Source organism: Dermacentor albipictus, chromosome 6 (genome assembly GCF_038994185.2).
Source record: "Dermacentor albipictus isolate Rhodes 1998 colony chromosome 6, USDA_Dalb.pri_finalv2, whole genome shotgun sequence".
Lineage (NCBI taxonomy): Eukaryota > Metazoa > Arthropoda > Arachnida > Ixodida > Ixodidae > Dermacentor > Dermacentor albipictus.
In genome coordinates, this window is record NC_091826.1 from 72,164,987 (window position 1) to 72,189,659 (window position 24,673).

A 24,673-nucleotide genomic window follows, 5' to 3' on the forward strand; every position below is an offset into this window, starting at 1 on the left:
AGCCTCATGAATGCAATCGTCGAGACGAGAACAGGGGCGCGATAATGTAACTCTATTCCAAATGAAAAGTATTCTAAACTTCGGCACCCGGCAATGAAAAAGGCACCCCTGGGACTTCTGCAGCACTACTGCGCACGTGCACGGAGAATACGTAACGCCAACGAGGAATCTGCCATGCGAGTGTTTGCCGAGAAGAGGGGGCTGCTGAAAAGCTGGCACGCAGCTTCAGTAAGTTTGAGGCCGCTGTCGTCGTCGTCGTGCTAGGCCGCCGCGGCATCAAACGAAAATAACACTTTTGTCCCTTGAAGTGAATAAATACTGCATGTTTTTTTCCCATTTCATCACACTCTCTCTGAGTTCCGTTTTCGACAGGTAAGTGGGCGATCTCATGCTATTCGGTTAAACAGTACTATTGTTTAGTACGTACTTTTTCCGAGCTCCGGCCAACTACGGTTTAACGAGGTTTCACTGTACATACAATCGGCCAAGAATACGGCCTTGTTACCCTTGGTGCAGCGTACTACCATACAAGCGAATTGCTTGGTACGCGACATGCTTGTATCATGCAGTGTTGCCCTTCTTTTTCTGGATTTGTACTCCTTTTCGAGTAATTCGAAAATGTGCTCAATTCGAAGATTTTGCGCAGCCTGGCAGGCGTTGAATTAACAAGGTCTGCACATACAATTGAAGCTCAGAGAGGTTTGCACACGAACAGTGGCATGCACATACCCAGGGGCCCCTTGGGGCGTTTCTTGAACCTTCCCTTGGACATGGCGCTATCTATTTCACGTAGCAACTGGGGTACGTGACGGCCAAATCGCTGCAAGCTGTTCTTTTTGCTGGCCTGCAAGTTCTGGATGGAGGTCGACAGGGCCGTCGTGCTGTCCTTTAGCTCACGCTGTTCACCCCTGCAAAAAGAAGGAAAAAAGCGGAGATGCGATACTGCCCACAGAAACAAAGAACACAATTGTTATAAATTACAGGAAAATGACCCATATCGTAAGAATTCATGGTTTGAAATGTTACATGCAGAAAACACGGACACAAAGGGAATGAAAAGGATAACATGAACACTATCTATCAACGGCCGCCTTTTCATAGCTATGGCATGCTCTGAACCATTTCCTACAAAATATGACTAGTGGGTGCTAGTGTTTACGGAAGCTGAAACCATGGCAGTTATCCCAGCACGCAAATGACAGGTAGTATGGTTTTGCCTAAACTTTGTCCTTCTCGCTTCAAACGGCTTTGCGATGTTGTAATCATTTTCAACAAAATGTGTTATAAATGCAATAATTTGCAATTATTTCACATGTTGGCAAACAGTTATTGTTTTACTATGTCTAGAAAACTAAGTGCAGGATAATTTTGGAAGATCAAGCACAACAAATGACACCACAAGAACGTTTGAAGCCACAAGCACAAAGGTTAGACAAACCTATGTATTGACCATCATTCCCATGGTAGCAAAACAATCGCAGTGCAATCGTTGCTTTGCTCGAGAATATAGAACTACAATGCCGACGGCACAAAGTGAGCCACATGCATTGATCAGCAGTGGCAGCACTGTGGAGCAGTATTCTCGGTCACTTGCTTTCGGAGACACGATCACTTTTGAGAGATTTTGCGTAACTTGGCACTGGATGCACATAAACAGTGCTCCATGCATGCAGCAGCATTTCTTGAGCACACACCCATAGGCGCCAATGCATCCGGTGCTGAGTGCGAAAGTGATCGTATCTCGTATATACCCAAAGGCAATCGATGGAGATTACGACCCCTTTACACAAATATAAGGCGGGCGCCAAATCCGCATGTGATGCTTATCGGGTGGCATTGAAACCGGCATACTTGAAGCAAGGGAAGGGTATTCCCGGACGGTCGCTCAATAACAGCCCGATGAGTGGCACTCAATGCTGCGACCACCATCTCAAGCACCATAAACAATTCCACATTCGTAGAACGTGGGTTTCCTTGTTATTGCTGCATTTTTGTCACCGATGCACACATTACGTACAGAACTAGGTGTGCAGAAACAGTCGTCAAATGTCGTTAGAAACATGCATGGCGCTTCAAATGGGCGATCAACAAACAAGATGGCAGCCATGAAGCATTTCCAGCACACACAATCGCTTTTGGCACTTGGTTGTTTTTGTAAACAACAATGGTGGCGCCCACGCAAGTGTAATGCGGTGGTATTTTATGCACCTTTAATGCAAAGTAATTTCATTCGAGCATATTTTGGAGCCTGCTAGCCTTGCATGAGATAGTAATATGCTGGGTTGCGCTTCAGCAAACTTCCTTAAAGGGACACTAAAGCGAAATAATAAATCAGTTTAGACAAATGAAGCATTGTTTGAGAACCCTGCAGGCAGTCATTTAAAAAAAATAGTTTGATTATTAGATGAGAAAATGAAGGTCCAAGTATCAGCATTTGAATTTCGCGCCGAAACCCTAGCGCCGGTACGTCAGCGTGACGTCAGGGATTCCAAAGTATGTTTTCGCATTTAGGCTGAGTTGGCTGAATAAAGGTTCCCGACACTTGCCAAGTTTAATAGTATCTGGTTCCTTTAGAGCACAATGTATTCAATCCATACCACTATATATAATTAGTAGGCCCTAGAAGATGCCATCAAAATCCAAGACGTCACAGCCCCCAGGTGTGGGAACTTAAGTAGGCGTCGCCACCCGTATTTCGTTCTTGCGCTTTTTCTGGCTTACCAAACATCTTATCGTTGAAAGAGTGGTGTTTTTGGTGTTGTAGAATGGTAATTTACTGAAGCAGAAGAAATCATTTTTCACTTTAGTGTCCCTTTAATGCAGAATTAATTGTCGAGAGGTACGAAATGCATTGAATCCTATGGGACTGGCGATACGAATACGAAAATAATTCGTTTTCGCGAGAACTTTGTTGTCGCGGGATTTCTTTGTCGCGGTTGTTGACTTTGTAACGAAGCAAATTACCGATTTCGCAGCCTTCATTATATAGAGGTAAATGTATTTGCCTCTATTCTAACATGGCTCCAAATCAAATGCGCATCCACTTCTCATGGGTTCGAAGTGCAAAGCTAATGTAAAAATGAAATTAGAGCTCCCAAGCAAAGTAGAAGTTGAACACACCAAATTTTTTTTAGTATAAAACTAATGTTGCATGCCTCAGATTCTGGCAAAAAAATAAAAAAAACAAGAAAGGCCGGTACAAGTGATCTTGATCTTCACAGAATGGAACTTCATTTACCTAATGTTTACCATCATCCCCCTTAGACAGCTATTTATTGCCCTCTATGAAGGGCAAGCATGTCATCCTCGATACGGTCCACAGCATGTATGATATAGCGCGTAAGGAACTCAGAATATCATTGTTATTCTAGATTTCTCAAACTCAGCAACAACTGCAGATGGGATGGTGGCCCACACCTAGACTAACCACTTGGCTAGTTCGTCCTGCAACATATCCAATTCTCCGAAACAAGAACATGATGGGACTTGTTGCCACTAGCTTAAAGTGCGAGATAACTTATTTTTTAATGTGCTTTCGCAATCAGACTGAAAACAGTGAGTCGTTGTCATGACGCTATGCGCCAACTCATACTGTCACCATCTATGCTTGCCATGTTATGATGGTAATGGCGGTGACATTGGCTAGGCTGTCTCTGATGCTAGGCTGTTGCAAACGCAGTTTGGTTTCATACCAGATTTAGACAAATTTTCTTATAAGCGACATGTTAGAATTGCATAAATACCATAATAATTCACCGGTGAGCTGTCAGTTTTGCTTTAAAGCTTTCCCAAGGCAGAATGAAAATAGGTATTTTTGATGAGAGATGGCATGTTAGACGCGCATTCCCAGTACCCTCTGCCAGCTAAATGGACGATGCTGGTATTCTTTGAATAAAAAGTGTGTTCAAATTTGTCTGCATATTACAGTCGCCGACCGTTTATTCGGACCTCACGGGGACTGCGGAAATGTCCGAATAAACAGGTGTCCGAAAAAGCAGATTATGAAAAAAAAAATGAAATCCTTTATTTCCACGCACTTATTCGGGCTCGGCAGTAGGCTTGAAGAAATCGCGAATGCGCCGTTGCACGCTGTTCCGTTTACGCGCAATCAGATAAGCCTGAATCTCGGAGAGGGTCGTACGGTCACTATAGGCGGCTGAAAGCACAGTCACTGCTTGTACACGCTCCGCATGCGACGGCAGCGTAGCACATGGTGCGTCAACTTCCGACTCGGTCATCGTCCGGCGGTGCAGCAGAAACTTGACAAATGATCTCGCCGTCGTAGAGTTCTGCGCATGCCAGTACAGCAGTGTCAGCACCTGTGAAACTGTCAATGAGACGGTGTCCGGAATCGCAATGCAACCACTGCGCAAGTCTCGGCAGAACATTTTCCGCGTCGGTAGGGAGCACATCGGAAGGCGACAAATCTTAGGCCTCCCGGCACCCGCTTGCCGGCATTCCGCAGCACAGTCTGCGCGGGCACTGTCGGCGCCATTAGACACTTGACGAGATGTTTCCGTATGCCGCGTTGGATCACCGAAACCTCGACACAGCACACAAAGCAAACACCACCGTGCCGACACCAGTCACACAAGCGAAAAAACGCGGCATGCTTGCAGCGTCGTGCGCGAAGAAACAAATCAGCTGCTGGATTGTCTTGACATGGCTTACTAAGCTGAAACCGGAACTGCTGCAGAGCCACTCTATCGAACCAAGCAGAAACGATGATGATGAGCGGGAATTTCCAGTAGCGCCACTTCGTGGGGCAGCAAGGAAGCTCCGTTCAAATCAAAATTGGCGTGCAGCAAGTCGAACCATGCACCGGTCAGAGTCGGTGCATGGTGCTCTCGACCGAGTTGGCTCAAGGAGTATCCGAAAAATCAGACGAGAGGTTGCAAGGTGTCCGAACTTTCGGCAGTTGTTATACATTATGGTCTATGGGGAGAATGGCGGTGCCGCGAAGCTGACCGAATAATCGGGCATGTCCGAATTTTCGGAGTCCGGAAAATCGGTCGGCGACTGTACAACCTTAATTCTACTGAAAATCAAAAATAAAACAAATTCTTAATAAAAGAATCTCACTGCAAGATAGCTAGCCACAATACCATCGAACAGACACTTCTTTATACCTTCGTTCGCATTTGTTTCGAGACATTGCAAGGCGAGTCCATGGTAAGTGGAATGCCCTCTCACAGACACGGTTGCGCGAGCTTTCAAGAAGTTTGGCACGTCTAATGCATTAGATGGGACTGAAGATGACATTCTGTGGTTGGCAGACAGCGAAAAGGATGTGCCGTCGGACTCCGATAGTGACTAGCCGCGAAGATAAGCTGTGTGCGTGCCTGTGTACCTTTGTATGTTCCATAAAATCATTTCAACTTGGTACGCACCAAATCAGGTTTCGTTACTAGATGTTCGAAATAGAATCAGCACCAAACTAATTTTTTAAATTACTGGGCAGTAATATAACTGTCTTACAATTGGGGGCACGGTAGAATCATGCAAATACAGTAACCAAAAAAAATTAATTAATCGAAGTTGAATTAATGGAAGTACAGTAGAACCTCACTGATACGTTCCTGCTACGTACGTTGTCCGGGCGTCAGTGTTTGCAATCCCGAACTCAAAAAATTACCCAGTAAAGTTACGCTCATTCTTGAGCGGTTCATATGTTTCTGGAAAACAGAATGTTTCATCACCAACGTTGAGTGCATTGGCAAACTGCGATTGTATGATACGTTTCCCAGCTGCTAGATCTCGTGTTAACAAGAAAATACGCGAGGCGCACGTGATCGAGTACAATATAAAGCTGCCCGCCGCCACGGCCTTACCGCAATACTCGCCCGCCTGTCTCGCGTGAAAATGCCAGCACACACTCAGTTTCTCACTTCGGTGCCAGCAAATCTTCTCTGGGGTTGTCGCACGCGGCATTCACAGCTATCACCGCCAATCTTATTGCGATAAACATCTTCGCCTATCTGTTTCACAACACATGGTGCCATAGGAAGCGTAGCCCAGTTTTAGTAGGCGATAAGAGAAACGCACTGCCGTTCCCTGGTGCAGATTGCGATTGTATGTTTTATATGTATATGTAATCGGTCTATCACTTGTCTTACACAAATGGATAATTCGAAGTAGCCGCTGTGGTCTGTCCAACAATGAATTGAAAACAACATGTAACGCAACCTTCTAATTCACGCTGAAATCCGTACCGCCACCGACAATTCGAACCCTGCACCACCGTGGATGGGGAGAGTGCTAGTGTGCGGGAGCACGTTGGCGATGCTGGTATTGCCGCACTTTCTATCTGTGTCCCTTTGTTTAAGGCCACTTCACAGTCCGATGCAGTGTGAGCGTCAGCAGAGGTTGGCGACGCCATGTTCATCACGTAAAACTGGCGCGAAAACCAACCCCTGTATAGTGCACCGAATGCACCGCCTAGACGCATGCGCATTTTGTACGAATCTAGGAGTTTTGAGATGATAAGAAACTGTGAGCTCGCTGCAATGTGCAGGCGAAAGCACTGCCACCAGTGCATTCTGGGTGACCCGGCCGGTGTAAAATGCAGCATCTCGCGCCGGTTGCAGCCGGGGAACGTCGATGGACGCCGGATATGGCCCTGCCTCATGTCAGACTACAGAGGGCGCTTTCGCTGGTGTGGCGTCGCCATGATGCGCGTGCACATGTGTCAATACTCGTCAGACTATAAAGTGACCTTTATTTAAAGGGCGTTTATAGTCCGACGTTCTTGGCACACAGGCGAGTGTCGTTTGTGGTCAGTCACGCGCTGCCGCCAGCTGAAATGCCATCCCCTGTATACTTTGACGCGCACGCCATTGGCTTCTCTCTTTGGAGCATGCGCAGAACAATCCTCAACCCACGCGCTGCTTTCAACGGCTATCTGCGACCGTTGGCAAAGCAGAGTGGGCACCTTTCCTCTTCACGCAATGCATTGTGGGTCGGCGCAATTGGCGCGAAAAACGTGCAAATGGAGCAAGAGCCATCTCGACGTCGGGTACATCAGACCGCGTTGGCCGCGTCTGGTTACATTGGCTGCGCCAGTGCGTCGAACTATAGACATTATTGTTCTCGCCAACGTGATGTAGCGTGAGCAAGCGTGTGCGCGTGCGCTCACGCTACACCGGACTATATATGGGCCTTAACTGAGCGGTCTTCTCCGACTTTAATTAGTTCAAATGTTGTATAATTCGAATTTTCTTAGGGTCCCTCAAGAATTCAAATTAACGAGCTTTTACTGTAACACTTTGCAGTACCCCAAATGAATCTGTAGAGCCGGCTGCCTGCAGAACGCCTTGCATAACATTGATTTCCACAGTGCAGGGGGTCTGCATAATTTTTTTTACCGTCATTTAGCCCAAAAGACCCTATTCAATGAAAACCTACTTCATGCCCTGCAGTTTCGCCGAGCACTCGTCCACCGACGCCTTGACCTGCTCGCAGTGGTGCTCGGACGTGCGGAGACGCGACCGCAGCTCGCCCTTTCTCGCCTCCAGGTCTCTGATCTGCGCCTCACGCTGTGCCTTTTCCTCAGCCTGCTTGCCATGGTCAAACGCACGCAGCTCTTCAATCCGGCCTCTAACGAGCTCGGCTTCCTTGCGCTTTGCCACCAGATCACGATCAACACGTGCCGTCGCTTGTTCTTTCTCGCGGAGCTGGTCCTTTTTGATCGTGTACTCCTTGCGTACCGACAGAATGGTCGGCTGCACCTCTTGGACGCGCTCGAGTGCCTCGTTCAGCTCGTCCTGAAGACTCTTGCGCACCTCTTCGTGTGTGTGGACCTTTTCCTGAAAACATATGCACCAAGAAATGCACATGTCAAACAACAACCAAGGGGTTTCATAATGCTTTTAGGCTAAAATTATGACTCGCTCTTTTTCAAAGGACACTAAGAGAAATTATTAGGTTTACTTAGATTGACAGAGTGCTTGTCTAAAAGTCTATCATTGTTTTCTGCATATTCATAATATAGGATAGTACGTAGAGAGCTTCCATCGAAGGTCCTGCTGCTACTACTCAATTTGAATCTCCTTTAGGGCCTGAATGTCCCTTTAGGGCCTCAATATTTCCTGACTTGTACAGGAAGAAGTACTTCCAGTAAATAAGTCAAACCTCATTACAGTCGAGTCTCATTAATTCGAACTTCCAGTTTATTCAAACTGATGCTGTGGTCCCGTCAAAGTTATGTGTATTCCAATAGTCAAAAACGGCCAGTAATTCGAATGCACAAGCATTTGCGATAGTTAATTCGAGCATACTGCGCTCTAACAATGCTCTCAGCAGCGTGCCAGATCACGCATTGGTGCCTCCGACCGGCATTGCTGTGACACCGCCCAAGAGGAAATGCTTAGGAGAGACTTCTTAAAAGGGGGGACACGGGTTGTGGCGACCAAAAATCGCGAAAAAAAACTCGATTTTTTTTATTGCATTTTTGGAATGTACAGCTATTATTGCATCTATATTGTTAATTTCATACCGATAACATCAGTATTTTAGCCGCAGTGACGCCTTATACGACATGTACTAGCTGAATTTCAGGTGGAACTTGCGCTGAAACGGCATATTTTCCGAAACGCGCGCCTGCTCTTCCACGTGCGCTAGCGCGGACATCTTGGTCTCATTTGAAAGAGGCGACTTTTCCCATCAAATTCCCGCCAGAACGGGCCCCATTCAGCCATTGGCCACTTAGAAAATGCGCGGCAAAAGAAGGTACTAGAACGCCCTCCTATTCGTCACTCGGTGCACGTGACTTGAGCTTGCCTCCCGATTGGCGGAACTGCATGGCCATCGTCTGCTCCGCGCTTGGAGCCGCGCACTGAGGTGCGCCATCTTGCCCCAGTGTCAACGCGATGTCTGAAACGGAAGCGCAAATTTCGAACGCGGTACAAGTATGGTGCACAAAAAGTGCGACGAACGCTCATCGAAAACTTAAAAAAACGCTGCTCAACACTGCAAAACGCTCAGGACGCCACAACCCCAGCGACCGATGCCGAAATCGTCGATGCAGCAACGGCAGGCCTAACGACCGCATCGGCTGCTGCGGATACTGTGACAAGTCCGCCTGCCGCGGACCCTTCGACCAGCGCTCGCGTACGGCAAGATACGATCTACCGGCAACCCTCCAAGCGGGAGGAGGAGGAAGCGAAAGCCAAAGCAAAGCTATCGGAGTTGTCTTCCGCTCCAGCGACGGAGAGGAAACGCGAGATTTTGGGTGACGGTACCGACGACGCACTTCGCCCGCCTGATGGGACTATGTTTACGATTGTGGATTTGAGTGCCGTGAACACTTTATTAACATTTGCGAACTGCAACAGCTGCAGTGGTGCCTTAGAAATCGTCCGAGATGAGCGGGAATACGGACTCGCGCTCGCTTTGAAGCTGCGTTTTATGTGCGCAAACTGTGGAGAGATTGCGTCGGTGTGGAGCTCGCCGCGCGTTCACAGTGCTGAAGGAATGAAACCCTTTGCTGTGAACGTTTTGGCTACGCGTGCCATGCAGGCAAAGGGGGCCCGGCAGACCGCGTTCAATGACGTTTGTCTCGTTGATGGGCATCGGCCGTCGGGCTCTTCACACGAAAACGTGCCAGAGCTATGTGAAGACGAAGTTGACGCCAGCGGCCGATCGCGCGGCGCGTAATCTGACGTGCGCGCGGTCGGTTCGCGAACTTTACGCCGAAATGAACGTGGGTCATACTGGGAACATCGTTGTGTGCAAGGGAAAGGGCCTCAGAGGCCATAATGAAAGAACTATGTCTAAATGCGAGCGAGCAAAGTCGCACCTTCATGGCCGAGAAAGATAGGCGTCAAATGGCAGCATCAGCCAAGAAGTGCAAAGCATGAGAAAATTTGTGCCAGTCCCTCAAAAAGCGGCACACAGGGGCTGGGAGTCAGCAGGACTACATGCCTGGTGCCTACTGAGCTGTTCCAGCTGTAAATTTGTAAATAAAGTAGGGTTTTGCACGTTTTCTCACTTATCTCAAAACATGTTTATGGCTCACTTCACTAGACTGTCGGAGTGATAGCTCATGATCTACAACAGCTAGAGCGCTAATTCTTTCTTTAGCAGAAAGCCTAATCTACATATTAAAAAGTGCTGAGAGCAGAATTTCAAATTTGTGCATATGTATATTTCCATTTTATGAATTTTCTTTTGGTGTGGTAGCCTTAGGTCAAGGAAAGAATTTTGATCACCTCCTGAATGGCTAATTAAAATTTGATTTGAAAACTTTTTGCAGCATTGCAGTTATTGCACATTATAGTATCTAGCCATGCAATAATATTCACTTTCTGCAGAGCCGTTTTTTTTTTCATTGTCTCCGGAAACAATAGAGTGGCAGCACGGTCAATCTCCTGAACTAATGAACCTACAAGAAAAATTATTGCATATTTGAAATCAGCACGAAAAACTATGTAAGCTTGTGCATTTTCATCAGATTTGGCCATAAGATGCAGGAAATAATCGCCACAACCCATGTCCCCCCTTAACGCTGAGAGCAAAGAAAAAAAAAATGTGGCGGAAATTTCACCCTCTCTCAAATGGCAAGGCCACTGTCTCTGCGTTGCACCCGAATGGCCCAGCCACACTAGCGGCAACATGCGCGCCGTGGGAAGGATCGGCCCTGGGCCGATTTTTCATGGCTCGCGGCGGCGGCAAGCAAGCTGCAAGTGGAGGAAATTAATGAAAGCGGCCCCTACAGTGACATATGCTCGGGATACTGGTGTCATGCGGATCCGCCCAACCACTCTACTTGTACTGCCGTCTGGTTCCGCTGGACCACTTGTTTCGCCCTGTCATGTGCTTGCGTCAGCTCTCGCTCGTGCTTGTTTTGGTTGGTTTGGTTTGGTCTCACTCACGCTTGTCTTACAATGACAAATGGTGACTGCCTTACCTTACACAGGCAGTACGTTAGTTACTGCTCGTATCATCGTTTTGTGTTCTCTTCCTCTGTCTCCATCTTTATTAGTGGTCAATCTGATATGCAATAACCATGCAAGCTGTCTTACCGTGCGTTTACTGTTGGAAGTTTGTGCTTGCCTTAATTGTGAACACCATTTGATGACAGCTGCGGGAACTAAGCTTTAGTCAGCCGCGACGCCTAAGATATATGGCGCTGCGCGATGAAACACTCGCGAATCTCACACACCGTGAGCTAAACCAATGCATAGCTCTAGGCACGATCTGCACTGCACGCAATGGCACTCATAACCACGCTATTATGGCCCGACCGTCTTGGAATTTGTTTACAAGTGCTTACTGACAAGATACTATCCACCAGGCATGTCCTAAAAATTTGCTAAATTACTTTTACGGCTGAAACTTTCAAACATCGAATCAACAAAATACGCAGCTTAACGAAGTTTTCCACTGCAAGTATGCCTTCATTACAAAGAGGTTTGACGGTACTTGTGAAGTGTCAGGAATGCCGGAAGCACTGGAAGCACTGTATTGGTGTGCAAGGGGACTATTGCAAAGGTGACAATGTTTGAATGTACATAAATTACTTTCTTCGAAGCAGAGCCAGTCTTTATAAACTTTTTGATATCGCCTCGTATCTCAATGGGATGCCATCAAAATCAATCAAAAGTCATAAAGTAAATCTACGCCCTAATATTTCCCTGCAACTCTGCACTCACATCCATTTCTGTGATTTTGTCCTCCAGCCTTGAGAGCACCCTGCCTTCCTTCTGGCACACAGCTTCGGTCTGCTGCAACACCTGCAAGTGAAAGGTGTGAGCAGCACGCAAACCTGAAGGGGCACCACAAACATTCATACTATCAAGCAACAACTGGCCGATTCAACCGGCACAACGTGACCGTCACACTGGCCATCCAAGCAACGCGATCCTGCCATGTGCCCGCACCAATACGTTCCTGCAGTCCTTTTCTACGAACTACCGAAGACTGCGAATGACCTTAAGAGACAACTGCACTGATCAGTAACACAGCGCGCTTTGGATCGCACATTCAGTGTGTTGATTCATTATTGCAACAATCTCATCAATTCCACTCTTCATATAACTGACCTTCATGTAATATCCCACTGGGACCTTCAAGGTATAAATAAGCAAAACAGTGAAGAAACTTGACGCCGAAGGATTTGCCAGTCTCGTGAGTTAGCTCTCAAATATTTGCAAATGCTTTCCTGTGAGGAGTCAGATGCCCTAGTGCTTCAATTAGAGAATAACTACACAAACAATTTGTTTCGGAGGATCACACTAAAAATCTGCTACCTTAACGTACACAAAAAAGCAGGCTTTCCCAGAACGCTTTACAAACAATCTCGGGTTCAAGAAGCAACAAGAAAATGATAGCCAGTTTGTGCTAGAACCTATCCAGAACAGGCATGGAATAAGGCCACAGAAGCTTGAATTCTTAATTTTCCAAGTTGATAGTTATCCAATGCCAATAACCCAAATGTCATGTGAATTCAAGCATCAAATATTGTGCAAACATTTCATTCCTTAGTTGCCACTTTCATAAGGTAGCTTTGCTTTAAAGATGACCCAAAGATGCACGAAACATTTAGGTGGCTACACATTACGAGTGGTGCACAGTTGAAAGTATTTATTGGAGGTCAACTGTAACAAAATTTTACTTTGACTAAATTTCTTATAAATTAGTAGTATGTACAGTCGAAATCATAACAATGCCACTTTTAACAATATATTGGACATTGAGCAGCCTACGCACCATCAACTTCTATATGTGTTCTATGGTAAAATAAACCACTTACTACAATGCAAGTTAGAACAATTAAATCCGGCTCAATAAGGAAAAGAAAGGCTCAGAAAGGTATGTGCTCAGAAAGGAAAAGAAACAGTATCTCCTCCCCCAACAAAGACACATGCAAGCCCCTTTGTCACAGCCACCTTTAAGTCGGCAATATTTTGTTCATTATAATTGTTATAGTCAATAATGTGGCATGAGAGCATCCTAGTACGAGGTTTATTTTACCATGGAACAAACCAAAAGTGCAGGTTGGGGCAGCTACTCATTGTTACATTCGAGTACAGTTAATTCCCACATCGCTAAAAGTGGGTTCGGCTATGCTTACTTCTGCCTAAATAAATGTTTGAATGTTTGTCCCCATTGCTTTTTTCTTGCAACCCAGTTATAAGAACTATCAGTTATAACAATGGGATTTTCTTGGCACTAGAATATTGTTATAAGTGGTTTTGGACTGTACTACTGAACCAATCTTGGCAAAGCTACAGGGCTGGCAATTGTTTATATTTTACTACCTTAACCAACATTATAAAACGGCACCTAAGCAGACGTAACATATACCGAGGGGTTAGTAGGTGCAACAAATCCTTTTTAATAAGCGTGGCAAAACAGGATCCGGCTTACATCTTCCTTCTCGTTGACTTTGGCCCAAAGCAACTCTGCCCTTAGCCGTTTCAGCTTAGCCCGTTGGTCTTCCAGGTTCTCAAATGCCCGCCACAACTTTTCGAGCTGCTTCACCTCCCGTTCTAGGTCTGGCAGCAGCTGCGCCATAAAAACAACCAGAAACAATAACGAGTTAAGCAAATATAAGCAAAGTTAGGAAAGCACAAAGGCTTGAAGACAACCAAAGAACATATGACGAGCAGTTTCTATCAAATGTGAAAGATTTAGATGCTCACCCTCTGTATGCGAGTCATCTTTGTCCTTTAAAGGGCTCTCCATCAGGACTCGTGTAAAAATTGTGGTTATACATGCCACAAGTTGTCAGGCGCACATAGGGAGCATTTTACAGCAAGAAAATTTTTTAACTGCTTCATTATTACAGGATAGGAGAAATTAAAATGTTGCTTTGCCATGCTGCCAGGTGGTCAGCTTCACGGCCAACACAGACACTTGCCTCCCTTGCCATGACTAGCGTCTGCAGGCATAATTTCTTTCCTGCCTTCTGCAATACAGGAGCAAGCGGACTGCATCAGGTGCAGGGTGGTGTTGAATGGAAATCTTATTCGGGTAGGTTAGGGTTCACTTTTTGGTTCAGCTTAGGTTTAGCTCCAGAGCGAAAATACCAGTTTGAACCAGTTCGGAGCATCCTGACTTTGTTAATTTGGGTACAAATAAGTTCAAAGAAAAAGAAAAACCATTCACATTGGTCTGAAATTCAAAGTGGTCTTAAAAGGCAAGCAGACAAAACAGGATCACAACAGAACAAAGAAAACGAAAACACGAACGCATATTGCGCCATGTTGCACTGGTGAAACACACAGAAGTGTGAAACCTGTGAAACCTGCGAAAGTGTGAAGTACAGGCAAATAAAATGAACCTGTTCAGCGCCTTTTGAATGTCAACCTATCCAGTGCTAGGTCCTACACAGATTGACATTCTATAAGCTCAAGTGAACAGGTACAACACCCCAATTCCTTCTAGCAAGCTAATGAAACACTCTGGGAAACATGCAGACACCAAAATTTGACTCAGGAGAATGAGTTAGCAAAAAACCATTTCAAACCCTACCTTTTCTTTCAGGGCCAATTCGCGATCTGTTGCCACCCTTTCCTCGTCAATCTTCTTGTACGTGACCTTGAGCCTTTCAAGCTGCGTGGCCTTCATGAAGAACTGGAATGCAGGAGCACCAGTGAGTGAGTAAACGCAAAAACATGAAACACTAGCGTCTGAAAAGTTACCAACACAACTGCCAGAATGAACACAGCGCACTGGCATGCGACACCCACTTGTAACGACCACAGTTTTGACAATATATCAGATATAACAATAAGCAGCCAATGCAAAGTCAATTTTTGTTTGTGTTCTATGGTAAAATAAACTGCTTACAACAATGCTCCCACGTGGCATTATCGATTATAACAATTAAATCTGGCTACTGGATGTGTCCACTCAAAGGCAAAAGAATGCAAAATTCTTGCAGGGGGTAGGCGAGCCACTTCGTTACACTCGCCTTTGTGCAGCGCACCCTGCATGGCACACCTTCATCGCAGTTGTGAAAAAAAAAAAGACAATCACTTTGCCACGCCCACAATGCAAGAATATGGAACTTAGGAAAGCACGCCCAAGCATAATAAGTAATAGAATGCATTCCGAAGCTTATTTTCCTGCATATTTTCTTTTTCTTTTAGAGTGCTGGGCACGGTATGGACTGTTCATGCTAAGCAAAGCATTGAAGCGAATGTAGGCGCGTATACATGGGCATAAAAACAAATACAGCTTAGACCACTTATAGCATTACCATTTATAGCGCAGAACCACAGCTGTGACGTGGCCTTTTCCGACACCCATTTACCCTCCCTTAGAACTCTACCCATACGCATAATGCTTATAGTGCAGTCATGTGAGATGAAGTAGCAGTTGTAATGCAGTTTTTGCGGGAAAGTCCCGCAGATAAGCGTGACCCAAACACAGTTGTTTTAAGGCTGCCGGATCACACGCCGACTTGGTCGGCAGAGTACATTCATAGTGAAGTTTTGCCCTTTGTTTTGTTTGTTTTATGTGCGACGTGGCTTTGATTTGCACGAGATATTTCCCCCCTATCAAGGAATGGCTTCACATATCACCTTGGCTTTGTTGTTTTTTCTTTAGTGTGCTTATGCATAGATTTGCATATTTACAAGGGCTATGTGTGGCAATAAACCAGTCGCAATAAGCTGTTTTTGGTGTCTACTTTGCAGATCCCTATCAATTTACTGTTTGCTGTGATCAAATAGACATGCATAACCAACTATCCTGCCAGCTTGTCCTGAACAAATTTTGGTAGTATTAAACAAAAAGAATTAGCTGCAGAACGGGTTGAATAGTGATATTAGCGGCCATTCAACAATAGAATGTGGAACGAGAGACATAGACGGTTCCTCACATTGTACTTGTCCCTGGGACTCTTGCTCTGGAGAAAATTCCGGCTCGTTTCCTGGTTCAGAATCATCACAGGATTGTCGATCTGTGGAAAGAATGGAAATGAATTCAGTTCTGGGGTATTACGTGACAAAACCACAATTTGGTTAGGACACACACCGTAGTGGGGTACTCCAGATTCATTTTGACCACCAAGAGATCTTAACGTGCACCCTATGCACGGGACACGAGCATCCTTGCATTTGACCCCCATCGAAATGCAGCCGCCACGGCTTGGGTTTGATTCTGCGACCTCGTCCTTAGCAGCGCAACACCATAGACACTAAGCCACCGTGGCAGGTGCCAGAAGAACGGACAGGTTAACTGTTACATGCTCAAGTCAAACGGACAAGGGGACAAGGTTAAGGACTAATGTTCGTTCAACCCACTCATACTTCTGTAGCTAGTGCCACAAACACATACTAAATGCAATTAAATGCTGCGATAATTATACACACACCCAATAAAGCAAGTTAGTTTGGTATCACAATTTTCATAGAAAAAAGCCATACATGCTAAAGATTTAAACGTTAACAGTAAGTAGACCCCATTTATTGCTATAGCAATTATATACACACTCCAGGTGCATTGCTGCCATCACTGTGAGGTGCCGTATAAAGTACGAGTGCGATAATTGCCACCACGGACCGTGCTCCGCATGTGAGAGTGAAAGCTTGCAAGAGTGAGCCAGCGATCACGCTCAATCTCGCACACACAAGCTAGGACAGCAGGGACGAAGTGCACCATCTTCTGTCGCACACAAGAAGCTGGGGGAAGGGAGGGAGGGTGGGTGTGTTGTACTCCGGGTGGCCCCACATGCATGCCCAGGCCACTGCATCCTGAAAGCTATCTGCAACAAGGACAGAGTCCGTTGCACGCTGTGTTTTGCAGCTTAGTTTGCATTGATGCGAGATCCAGCACGAAGGTCAATCCACTCACTGCTACTGCCACGCTTACTCACTTTAGTGTTTTGACAGTGAGTTTCTGCAGTCATTGAGTGACATGTGTTCATGTTTGCTCATGCACGTGTGACAACATGCTTGTTAATTTAATTAGCATGCCTGTTTACAAGTTTATGCGGCCAATAACACTATCTTTACTTTGCATAGACATCTGTCCACTAACCTACTATCGCAATCGATGCTTCGCCTTTCAGGCAAAACTATGACTTTGTTAACAAACACACAGGGACCTTGACAATTACTTTTACCTTATCGAAAGCGATATGCTTTGATAGGCTAGTCGGTGTGCAGGAAAGCACGTAACACCAGGAAAGAAGACAGGTATTTAATTAATGTTACCTGGATGTTGAAATGGTCCAGAATGTGAGTCAGTTCCTGCCTCTTGGTTGACACCAGGGTGCCGTTGCAGGATTTGATCTTGTATTGAGACGAGCCATCAGCTGTTAGCCTCCTGGTGATCACGATGGAGTCCCCATACTGCTCGTGCTTGTAAGCATCAAAACCCTTGTTTTGAAGCCTGATTGACACCTCTGCAGAGCTGTTAATGACAAGAAAATTCAAAGGGCACTTAGTTATGCCTACGTGGATTAATACGAAAGCAAGCACTGCGGCCATGTGACTCAAGCAGTCACGTCAGCAGAAGCACGGTGACGACTTGGGTTTGATTTCCACCAAAGGTTGTAGGTTTGTCTAAATCTATCTAATCGGTAACATTTTTCTGTAACGTGTATAAGTCTGCCAAGGACTGAACCTAGCAAGCTTCAGGAACTTGTACTGAGCTGCTACAGCCCACATACAAAAAAATACTTCGAAATTTGCAACGTCACATTGACGTAAGTACAGTCAAGGTCCAAATTTTCAGATTCCCTAGGGGATGCAAAAACGTCCAAAAAATCTGGCAGTCCAGAAAAAAAAAAATCTAATGCATGCCTTTTACTGCTCCCAAGAGCTCAAATCACCACAGGCGCGTCTAAAATAGCTCTAAAGGGTTGCCCGTACACTCAATAGGCCTATCGGTGTTCGTATGGTAACAGGAGACTGCGTGTGCACGCGTGTGTAATTATGGAATATACATTGTGTACTGTGACAATTGCCCCTTTTCACTCTTGGTATGATTCACCGCAATACTTAGCTTATGCTTCATCGCCTAACACAGCTATATTGCGGCGAAGCTGACTTTCGGAAACTGGCATTATGCAACTTGTCGTGCTTTCTGAGCTTCAAAGCCATTGGCGAGGATTACAAAGGCGGAGTCGGCGCCTGCTAACAGAGGCGAATTGATTTAATGGAAAACACGGCACCGAACAGCAAGAAGCTTGGTAGCGAACTTCGAAGTAGCTAGACCTAGAGTTGCCACGGTGGTGGCTATGGCTGCCAGCAGATCTGCATGCGAGAGCCCTTGTTCAAGGCAGCAAAATAATAAACATAGCGGCGGTGGTGGCTTCAATCAATGCTGTTTCAACTTGCAGTCATGGCAAAAAGTCCAGAAAATCGGACAACGAAGGGTTTTTGCATCCGAAATTTCACATGTTCATATACATTGACTGTATGAGGTAGATAGCGGTGCCACGACGGCATCCAAATTTTTGGGCGTCCAGAAAGTTGGTCGTTGACTGCAGTTGCATAACCCTACTGAAAACATTGCATTGCCATGAAAACGCGGAAATAGCACACTTTTGCACAGTTGGCACAAATGACACTCGAGTGGGTGCCGCCAGGGGCAGGCAAGTCAAATTGTAACAAAATGGCGTAAATGGTGCAGTTCGACCACTACAAGTAGCACATATTGAGCCACAGAAAGCTGTATCTGGAGTTTTTCATGTTGCTCTACGATTCTCATTGACACTTTTCATGTAGTAATAATATTTGAGAAGCTGCTTAATTAATCAAGACTAATTATGTCACCAGGAGGAAAGCAAAAGATAATCTGAGTATCTCCAAGCGACGGCAAACAGCCTTACCTTGGTTCTGTCCAGCTACGTGGCATTTGCATATATTAAAATCTTGGTGCATGATAGTTGGGTCACCCTATATACCATATATACTAGTAAGCCTACCTATTTTGTTAAACTTGAAAATACGAAGTGGGGGGCGCTTGATTTACAATCGAAATGAGAGCATGGCTCCACGAATAAAGGCAAGATAAATGAGATACCAGGAACACTAAGGCACGATAACAATTTTGCTTCCTCTACGGCTCTACCCGTAGCATTAAGCTACTTCAGCTATTTCGTGCACTTGCTCAGGATTTAAAATTTCTTCTATGCACACACCATTCGCAGGAGTGTCGATAGTTGATGGAAGGGCCACTGTTCCAATCACGGCAGCACCAACACCTATAAAGGTGTTGGTTCAGGCAAGTACCAATAGTCCATGGAACACTTTATAAGTGTATCCCAACCTTCATAGGTGTCAAATGTAATTCGTTTACATGTGAGATGCGTTTGGTAGTTTTTACGACATAAAACGTGTTGGTACTCCTTTGAGGATGTTACCGCAACTACAGCAATGCCGAGAATGTTAGAGGAAAGTAACTAACACACCCCTTACTGCAGAATGTCTTATTGCGTAAGCATTCTTTGGCAAGCTTCCCAGCCCTGTCAAGGGAAATGTTTAGTGCCTTGTATCTGCATAAAAATGTATAATTTGCTAAGATTTAGTCGTTATAGTAGTCCAAATGTAGATGATTGGTAGCTTTTAAGCAATAAGGAACAACTTAAAGCAAAAAAAGATAAGAACACCTATAGAGATACATAGGGCTACAGTCGCCGACCGATTTTCCAGACTCAAAAAATTTGGACAGGCCCGATTATTCGGTCAGCTTCGCGGCACCGCCATATTCCCCATAGACCATAATGTATAACAACTGCCAAATGTTCCGACACCTTGCAACCTCTCGTCTGATTTTCCGGACACTCCTTGAGCCAACTCAGTCGAGAGCACCATGCACCGACTCTGACCGGTGCATGCCGCCGTGGGTGCATGGTTCGACTTGCTGAATGCCATTTTTGTTTTGAACGGAGCTTCCTTGCTGCCCCACGAAGTGGCGCTACTGAAAATCTCCGCTCATCATCATCGTTTCTGCCTGGTTCGATAGAGTGGCTCTGCACAGTTCCGGTTTCAGCTTAGTAAGCCATGTCAAGACAATCCACCAGCTGATTTGTTTCTTCGCGCACGACGCTGCGAGCAGGCCAGTTTTTTTTAGTTTGTGTGACTGGTGTTGGCACGGTGGTGTTTGCTTTGTGTGCTGTGTCAAGGTTTCGGTGATCCAAAGCGGCATATGGAAACATCTTGTCAAGTCTCTAATGGCGCTGGCCGTGCCCGCGCAGACTGCGCTGGGGAATGCCGGCAAGCGGATGCCGGGAGGCCTGAGATTTGTCGCCTTCCGATGTGCTCCCTTCCCTACTGACGCGGAAAATGTTCTGCCAAGATCTGTGCAGCGGTTGCATTGCGACTCCGGACACCATCTCATTTGACAGTTCTACAGGTGCTGACACTGCTGTACTGACGTGCGCAGAGCTCGACAACGGTGAGATCATTCGTCAGGTTTCTGCTGCACTCTTGAGTTGGAAGATGACGCACCATGTGCTACGCTGCCGTCGCATGCGGAGCATGTACAAGCAGTGACTGCTTTCAGCCGCCTTTAGTGACAGTACGACCCTCTCCAAGATTCAGGCTTATCTGACTGCGCGTAAATGGAACAGCGTACAACGGCGCATTCACGATTTCTTCAAGCCTACTGCCAAGCCCGAATAAGTTCGTGGAAATAAAGGATTTCATTTTTTTTTTTCTTAATCTGCTTTTTCGGACACCTGTTTATTCGGACATTTCCGCAGTCCCCGTGAGGTCCGAATAAACGGTAGGCGACTGTACTTACGAAATGTATGGAGAAGATTATGATAGGGGTGAGCCAACTGAAATTCAGTTGTCGGGGCCAACTTAAAGCTTGTTGGCGGACCAACTTGAAATTTTAAAGGGACACTAAAGACGAATACTAAGTCAACATGGACTGTTTAAATACCATTCCAGAAACCTCACAACGCTTCTTTTGTGCCAAGACTTAGTTTACGAGAATATTGCATCTTAAAAATCCGAATACCTTCATTGCAATTTAAACGGTCTGCCACCTAACCACGGAGTGGTGATGTTGCATTCGCTATCACTGCCCTTTGCTGCCGTCGTTGAGTAAAACGGTGCCCGACAGACAGACGATGGTAAGGTGTTTTAAACAAAATGCAAATGTGTGGCCATGGAGAATCCAAGCCAAGGCAGAGCAGTATTCTTTACAGCTGCTTTTGGTCAACTGGCGTGGACCATTCGGGCATACAGCAATATCACGTGTAAGTGGAATCTCTGCAACTTGCAGTTTGTGTGAGTTTCACAAGTCTGCAAGACAAGCACAACCCTACGCAATAATGAAACTACTGAAATGCGAAAGCGGGACGGCGCAGAGTCGAGCAATAACGAAACCTTTCAACCACCCACATCGTTGTCAAGGGTAATGTCAATGGGTTCTTTTTTCGAAAAATGAAAGAACTGGACAAGTAGAATTTTTTTTCGTGTTGTGACACAATACAATGATGTTTTTATAACGAGTGGTTGAGTACTAGTGACAGAACTTAAGTGAGGAGTACCTTCGTCTTCGGACAATTACCTGAATGTCCCAGGGGATTCTCTAATCATGTCCTGCATTTACCTCAATTTCTCAATTACCAAGGCTCTGCTCATGACAACATTGAGGCCTTAGAGATTCTCGAGCGCTAATGTATCACTTTAGCTTGACTTAATATTTGCCTTTAGTGTCCCTTTAACGTGGCTCAACTTGAAATCTGGGGGTGGGCCAAGTTGAAATTTGGGAGTGGGCCAACCAAAATTTGGGGGTGGGAAGACTTGAGATTTTGGAGTGGCCTAATATCCAATTGAACGCTGCTGAGCGTCCTTCGAGTTATGAACACCTTGAGGGCATTGTAGTGCATTATACGCTTGGCGCATTTTCATTGGACCTTACCAAGGGGCCGTCAAAATGCAGGCGACAGCTTGCGTGGACAAGGAATGCGCGCATAACACAGGCTTGCGTGAGGGACAGCGAGAGTAACATGGCATCATGGCAATGCACTTTGCCTTCATGCAATGCCTCATGCGCTACTGCGGCAGCTGGTATTCCTTTCGACAGCTCTGCTGCGTCGAATAGCGCTCGTGCCCTTAGTTGCTCAATCGGTACGATTGCATTGAAGGGGCCGAATGCGGTGAGAAAATCTGACAGTTGTCTATTAAATCCAAAGCATTCTTTGCCACTGGAAAGGTCATGGGTAGACGTGCATAAGCTAGGAAAAGCAAGTAAGCAAAAACGAAGTCACAACTGAGCCAAAAAACGCTTATCCGTTAGTAGAAAATTCTCAGAATTTCTGCATTTTCCTTGCTAAACTTTTTCAGTCAAAGTTGTCCATGCACCTATTCTCACAAATATGAGGCACAAGTTTCCATTTTGTTTTTTCCTGCCTGATCTAAAATTTCTTGAAAGTACTGTAAAAATATGTCAATCCAGCTAGCACATGAGGGCAACAGAGATAATGAAGTCAAAAAAATCATAGGGCATATTACCCACAAATTTTTTAATTGATATGTAGAAATAATGAAAAAGGAAAACAAAAGTGGTAGAAAAGACAACTTGCTGCCAGTGGAAGTCACTCTACCAATTGAGCAACTGCAGGGGCCGTCCGCCCATCCACATTCCTGGATACTTCTTTATGTAAATATATAATCACTATAAACAATATAATTAAACAAACTATATAATCTGCAACAGCACAACCAAATAGCCAAATACCCAAGAAAGTGTACGGGAGGTCGGTCACTAGATGGCAGGTCAATTGGTAGTGTATGAGCACTAGACCTAGCCCTGGGAATGTGATTATGGTAGCTAATTCAATGACCGTATTTAAACAAGCTCTTCCACCAAAGTCAATGTGAAACAGCCGGGTCACAGAAATTGGCAGGCTGTTTTTTTGTTACAAGGGCTCCCACACTCTCACGCTATCGCCACATAGGATAAGGACGAACCGTTTTCCAGTTTCCACAAGGCTTTTGACACTGGTCCCACGGGACGCAGTATTTGCTTTGCCGCCAAGGCCGATGATTAGGGATGTGAGGATTGCACTTTTCCCACCTGAAAAAAAAAAAAAAAAGAGCATTGTGTAAGGACTAGCAAGTAAAACATTGCCATACTGTCACGATCAAGTCATGGCACTAGGCAGGCTATCTAAGAAAATTAACATTGAAAAACTAATGTAATCTTAATTTTTTGAAGTCTGCAGTTTTTAATGCTGAAAGACATCCGAATAGTTGCATCTACCAGTGGTGCTGTAGCCCACTTTACATTCAAATAACGATGCTGATAGTCAATAATCCCCAACCCATTTTGTTGGTGTAGCAGCAAATTACCTAGTCACGTGGTCTGTGTGAGCTACCCTATCAATGTAGAATTTTACTAACCTAAAACCTTGCTAATAATAACGAAATGAAACTGCTGCTCACCGCATACACTGCAGACGAAACCGTGGTCACTAATGACACGATCACGGGTAGCAACTACTGTAAAATTCTGTGCAAGCACTCCCCCCTCCCTCTTCCCCTTTCGAGCAATCTGAAATTGGCACCAGCTACTGAGCAAGGGCCCCCTCCCTTTCTTCACCCTGTTCACCACTTCATGCATGTTCACCGGACCGCTTGGCTACAGTTTCTTTGTCAGCTTTTTATGAAATTGCCTATTAAACTACATGAAAGGAAACAATTTGGTGAGAAAGAAATTTTGTGTTTAGCTGCACTTCTGCCAAGGCCCGACAGTTCACCGTAGCCAAATATCTGCATAGCCATAACTCCTTCTAGACCCCTTTACCATAGCCATGCCACAGCAATCGTCAGTCGCCATTTTGGTCAAACATGCGAAGTCAGACTCAGACTTCGCATATGCGTCAGCGTCTGACTTGCCGTGTCATGGTGCAAATGAGCGAGCATGCATAGCTCCGCCCAGAACCGGCGCCCCTGCATGGATGCTCGGAATGATGTCGCAAATAAAGCGATAACAAACGTGTTTGCAGAGATCTCTCATTTTGAACAAAAAGTGCCAATATAAACACTCTATTCGAGCAGTGTAGACGTGTTTCCACAAGGTCGCATTTGCAGTGTCAGCTCTGTTGACTGCCACGAATGAATAGGAGCCAGCAGGCTTAGCTCGCTGGGCTGTCGAATCGGAGACTGGGGGCGCTTGCGACCCGACCGCATGCAACAACGGGCCTATGTTGGTCAGCACAACGTCTACACAATTATGTTATACTTAAACTGCAACACATTTGATTTTATCGATGCCGACACAAGCAAACAAGCAAGCCAAGTGAGCCTGCGATCAATGGGAGACGGTACTGGCCTCGATCACTGGCCGCCGGATCTGGGGCTGACAGCCCTTTAATTTTGGTCCGCGACTGAGCAAGGGCCCTCCCGCAAACTTTCTTGGATTCTCTTTCACCTCAGGAGGATCACTTGCTCAGAATTTTATGGTATGCAGTTCTAGAGGCACGGGGCCAATGCAGTGTCATACGCAGCAGTAAGCTCAAGAAGAAACGCTTTAATGGCACAAATAGGCATGAAGGATTACGGCATTCCTGTTTTTCCCACTCAGTTTCCACTGATGACTATGGCAACGAGGATATACATGAAGATTGGCATAGCTCTACTGAACTGGTTGAATGATTTTAATTCCTTTTATGTTAAATTGTCAATGGTTAATCGTAAACTGTTAATTACTTTTATGTTAGATTACTGAATTTTCAGGTGCATAAGACGCAATTCTT

At 45.5% G+C, this 24,673-nt stretch overlaps 1 protein-coding gene across 2 annotated transcripts in view; it reads right to left on the minus strand.

Moving 5' to 3' along the window:
• Nucleotides 1-24,673, minus strand: part of SMC6 (Structural maintenance of chromosomes 6) — an 89,547-nt gene that overhangs the window by 54,077 nt on the left and 10,797 nt on the right. For both annotated transcript variants that reach the window (XM_070540830.1, XM_070540829.1), the window contains exons 4-11: nt 22,887-22,992; nt 17,166-17,364; nt 15,830-15,910; nt 14,476-14,577; nt 13,369-13,506; nt 11,652-11,732; nt 7,405-7,805; nt 730-908 (exon numbers count right to left, since the gene is read on the minus strand). In XM_070540830.1, the coding sequence (XP_070396931.1) occupies nt 730-908; nt 7,405-7,805; nt 11,652-11,732; nt 13,369-13,506; nt 14,476-14,577; nt 15,830-15,910; nt 17,166-17,364; nt 22,887-22,992 (1,287 nt within the window). The remainder of the gene's footprint in view (nt 1-729; nt 909-7,404; nt 7,806-11,651; nt 11,733-13,368; nt 13,507-14,475; nt 14,578-15,829; nt 15,911-17,165; nt 17,365-22,886; nt 22,993-24,673) is intronic.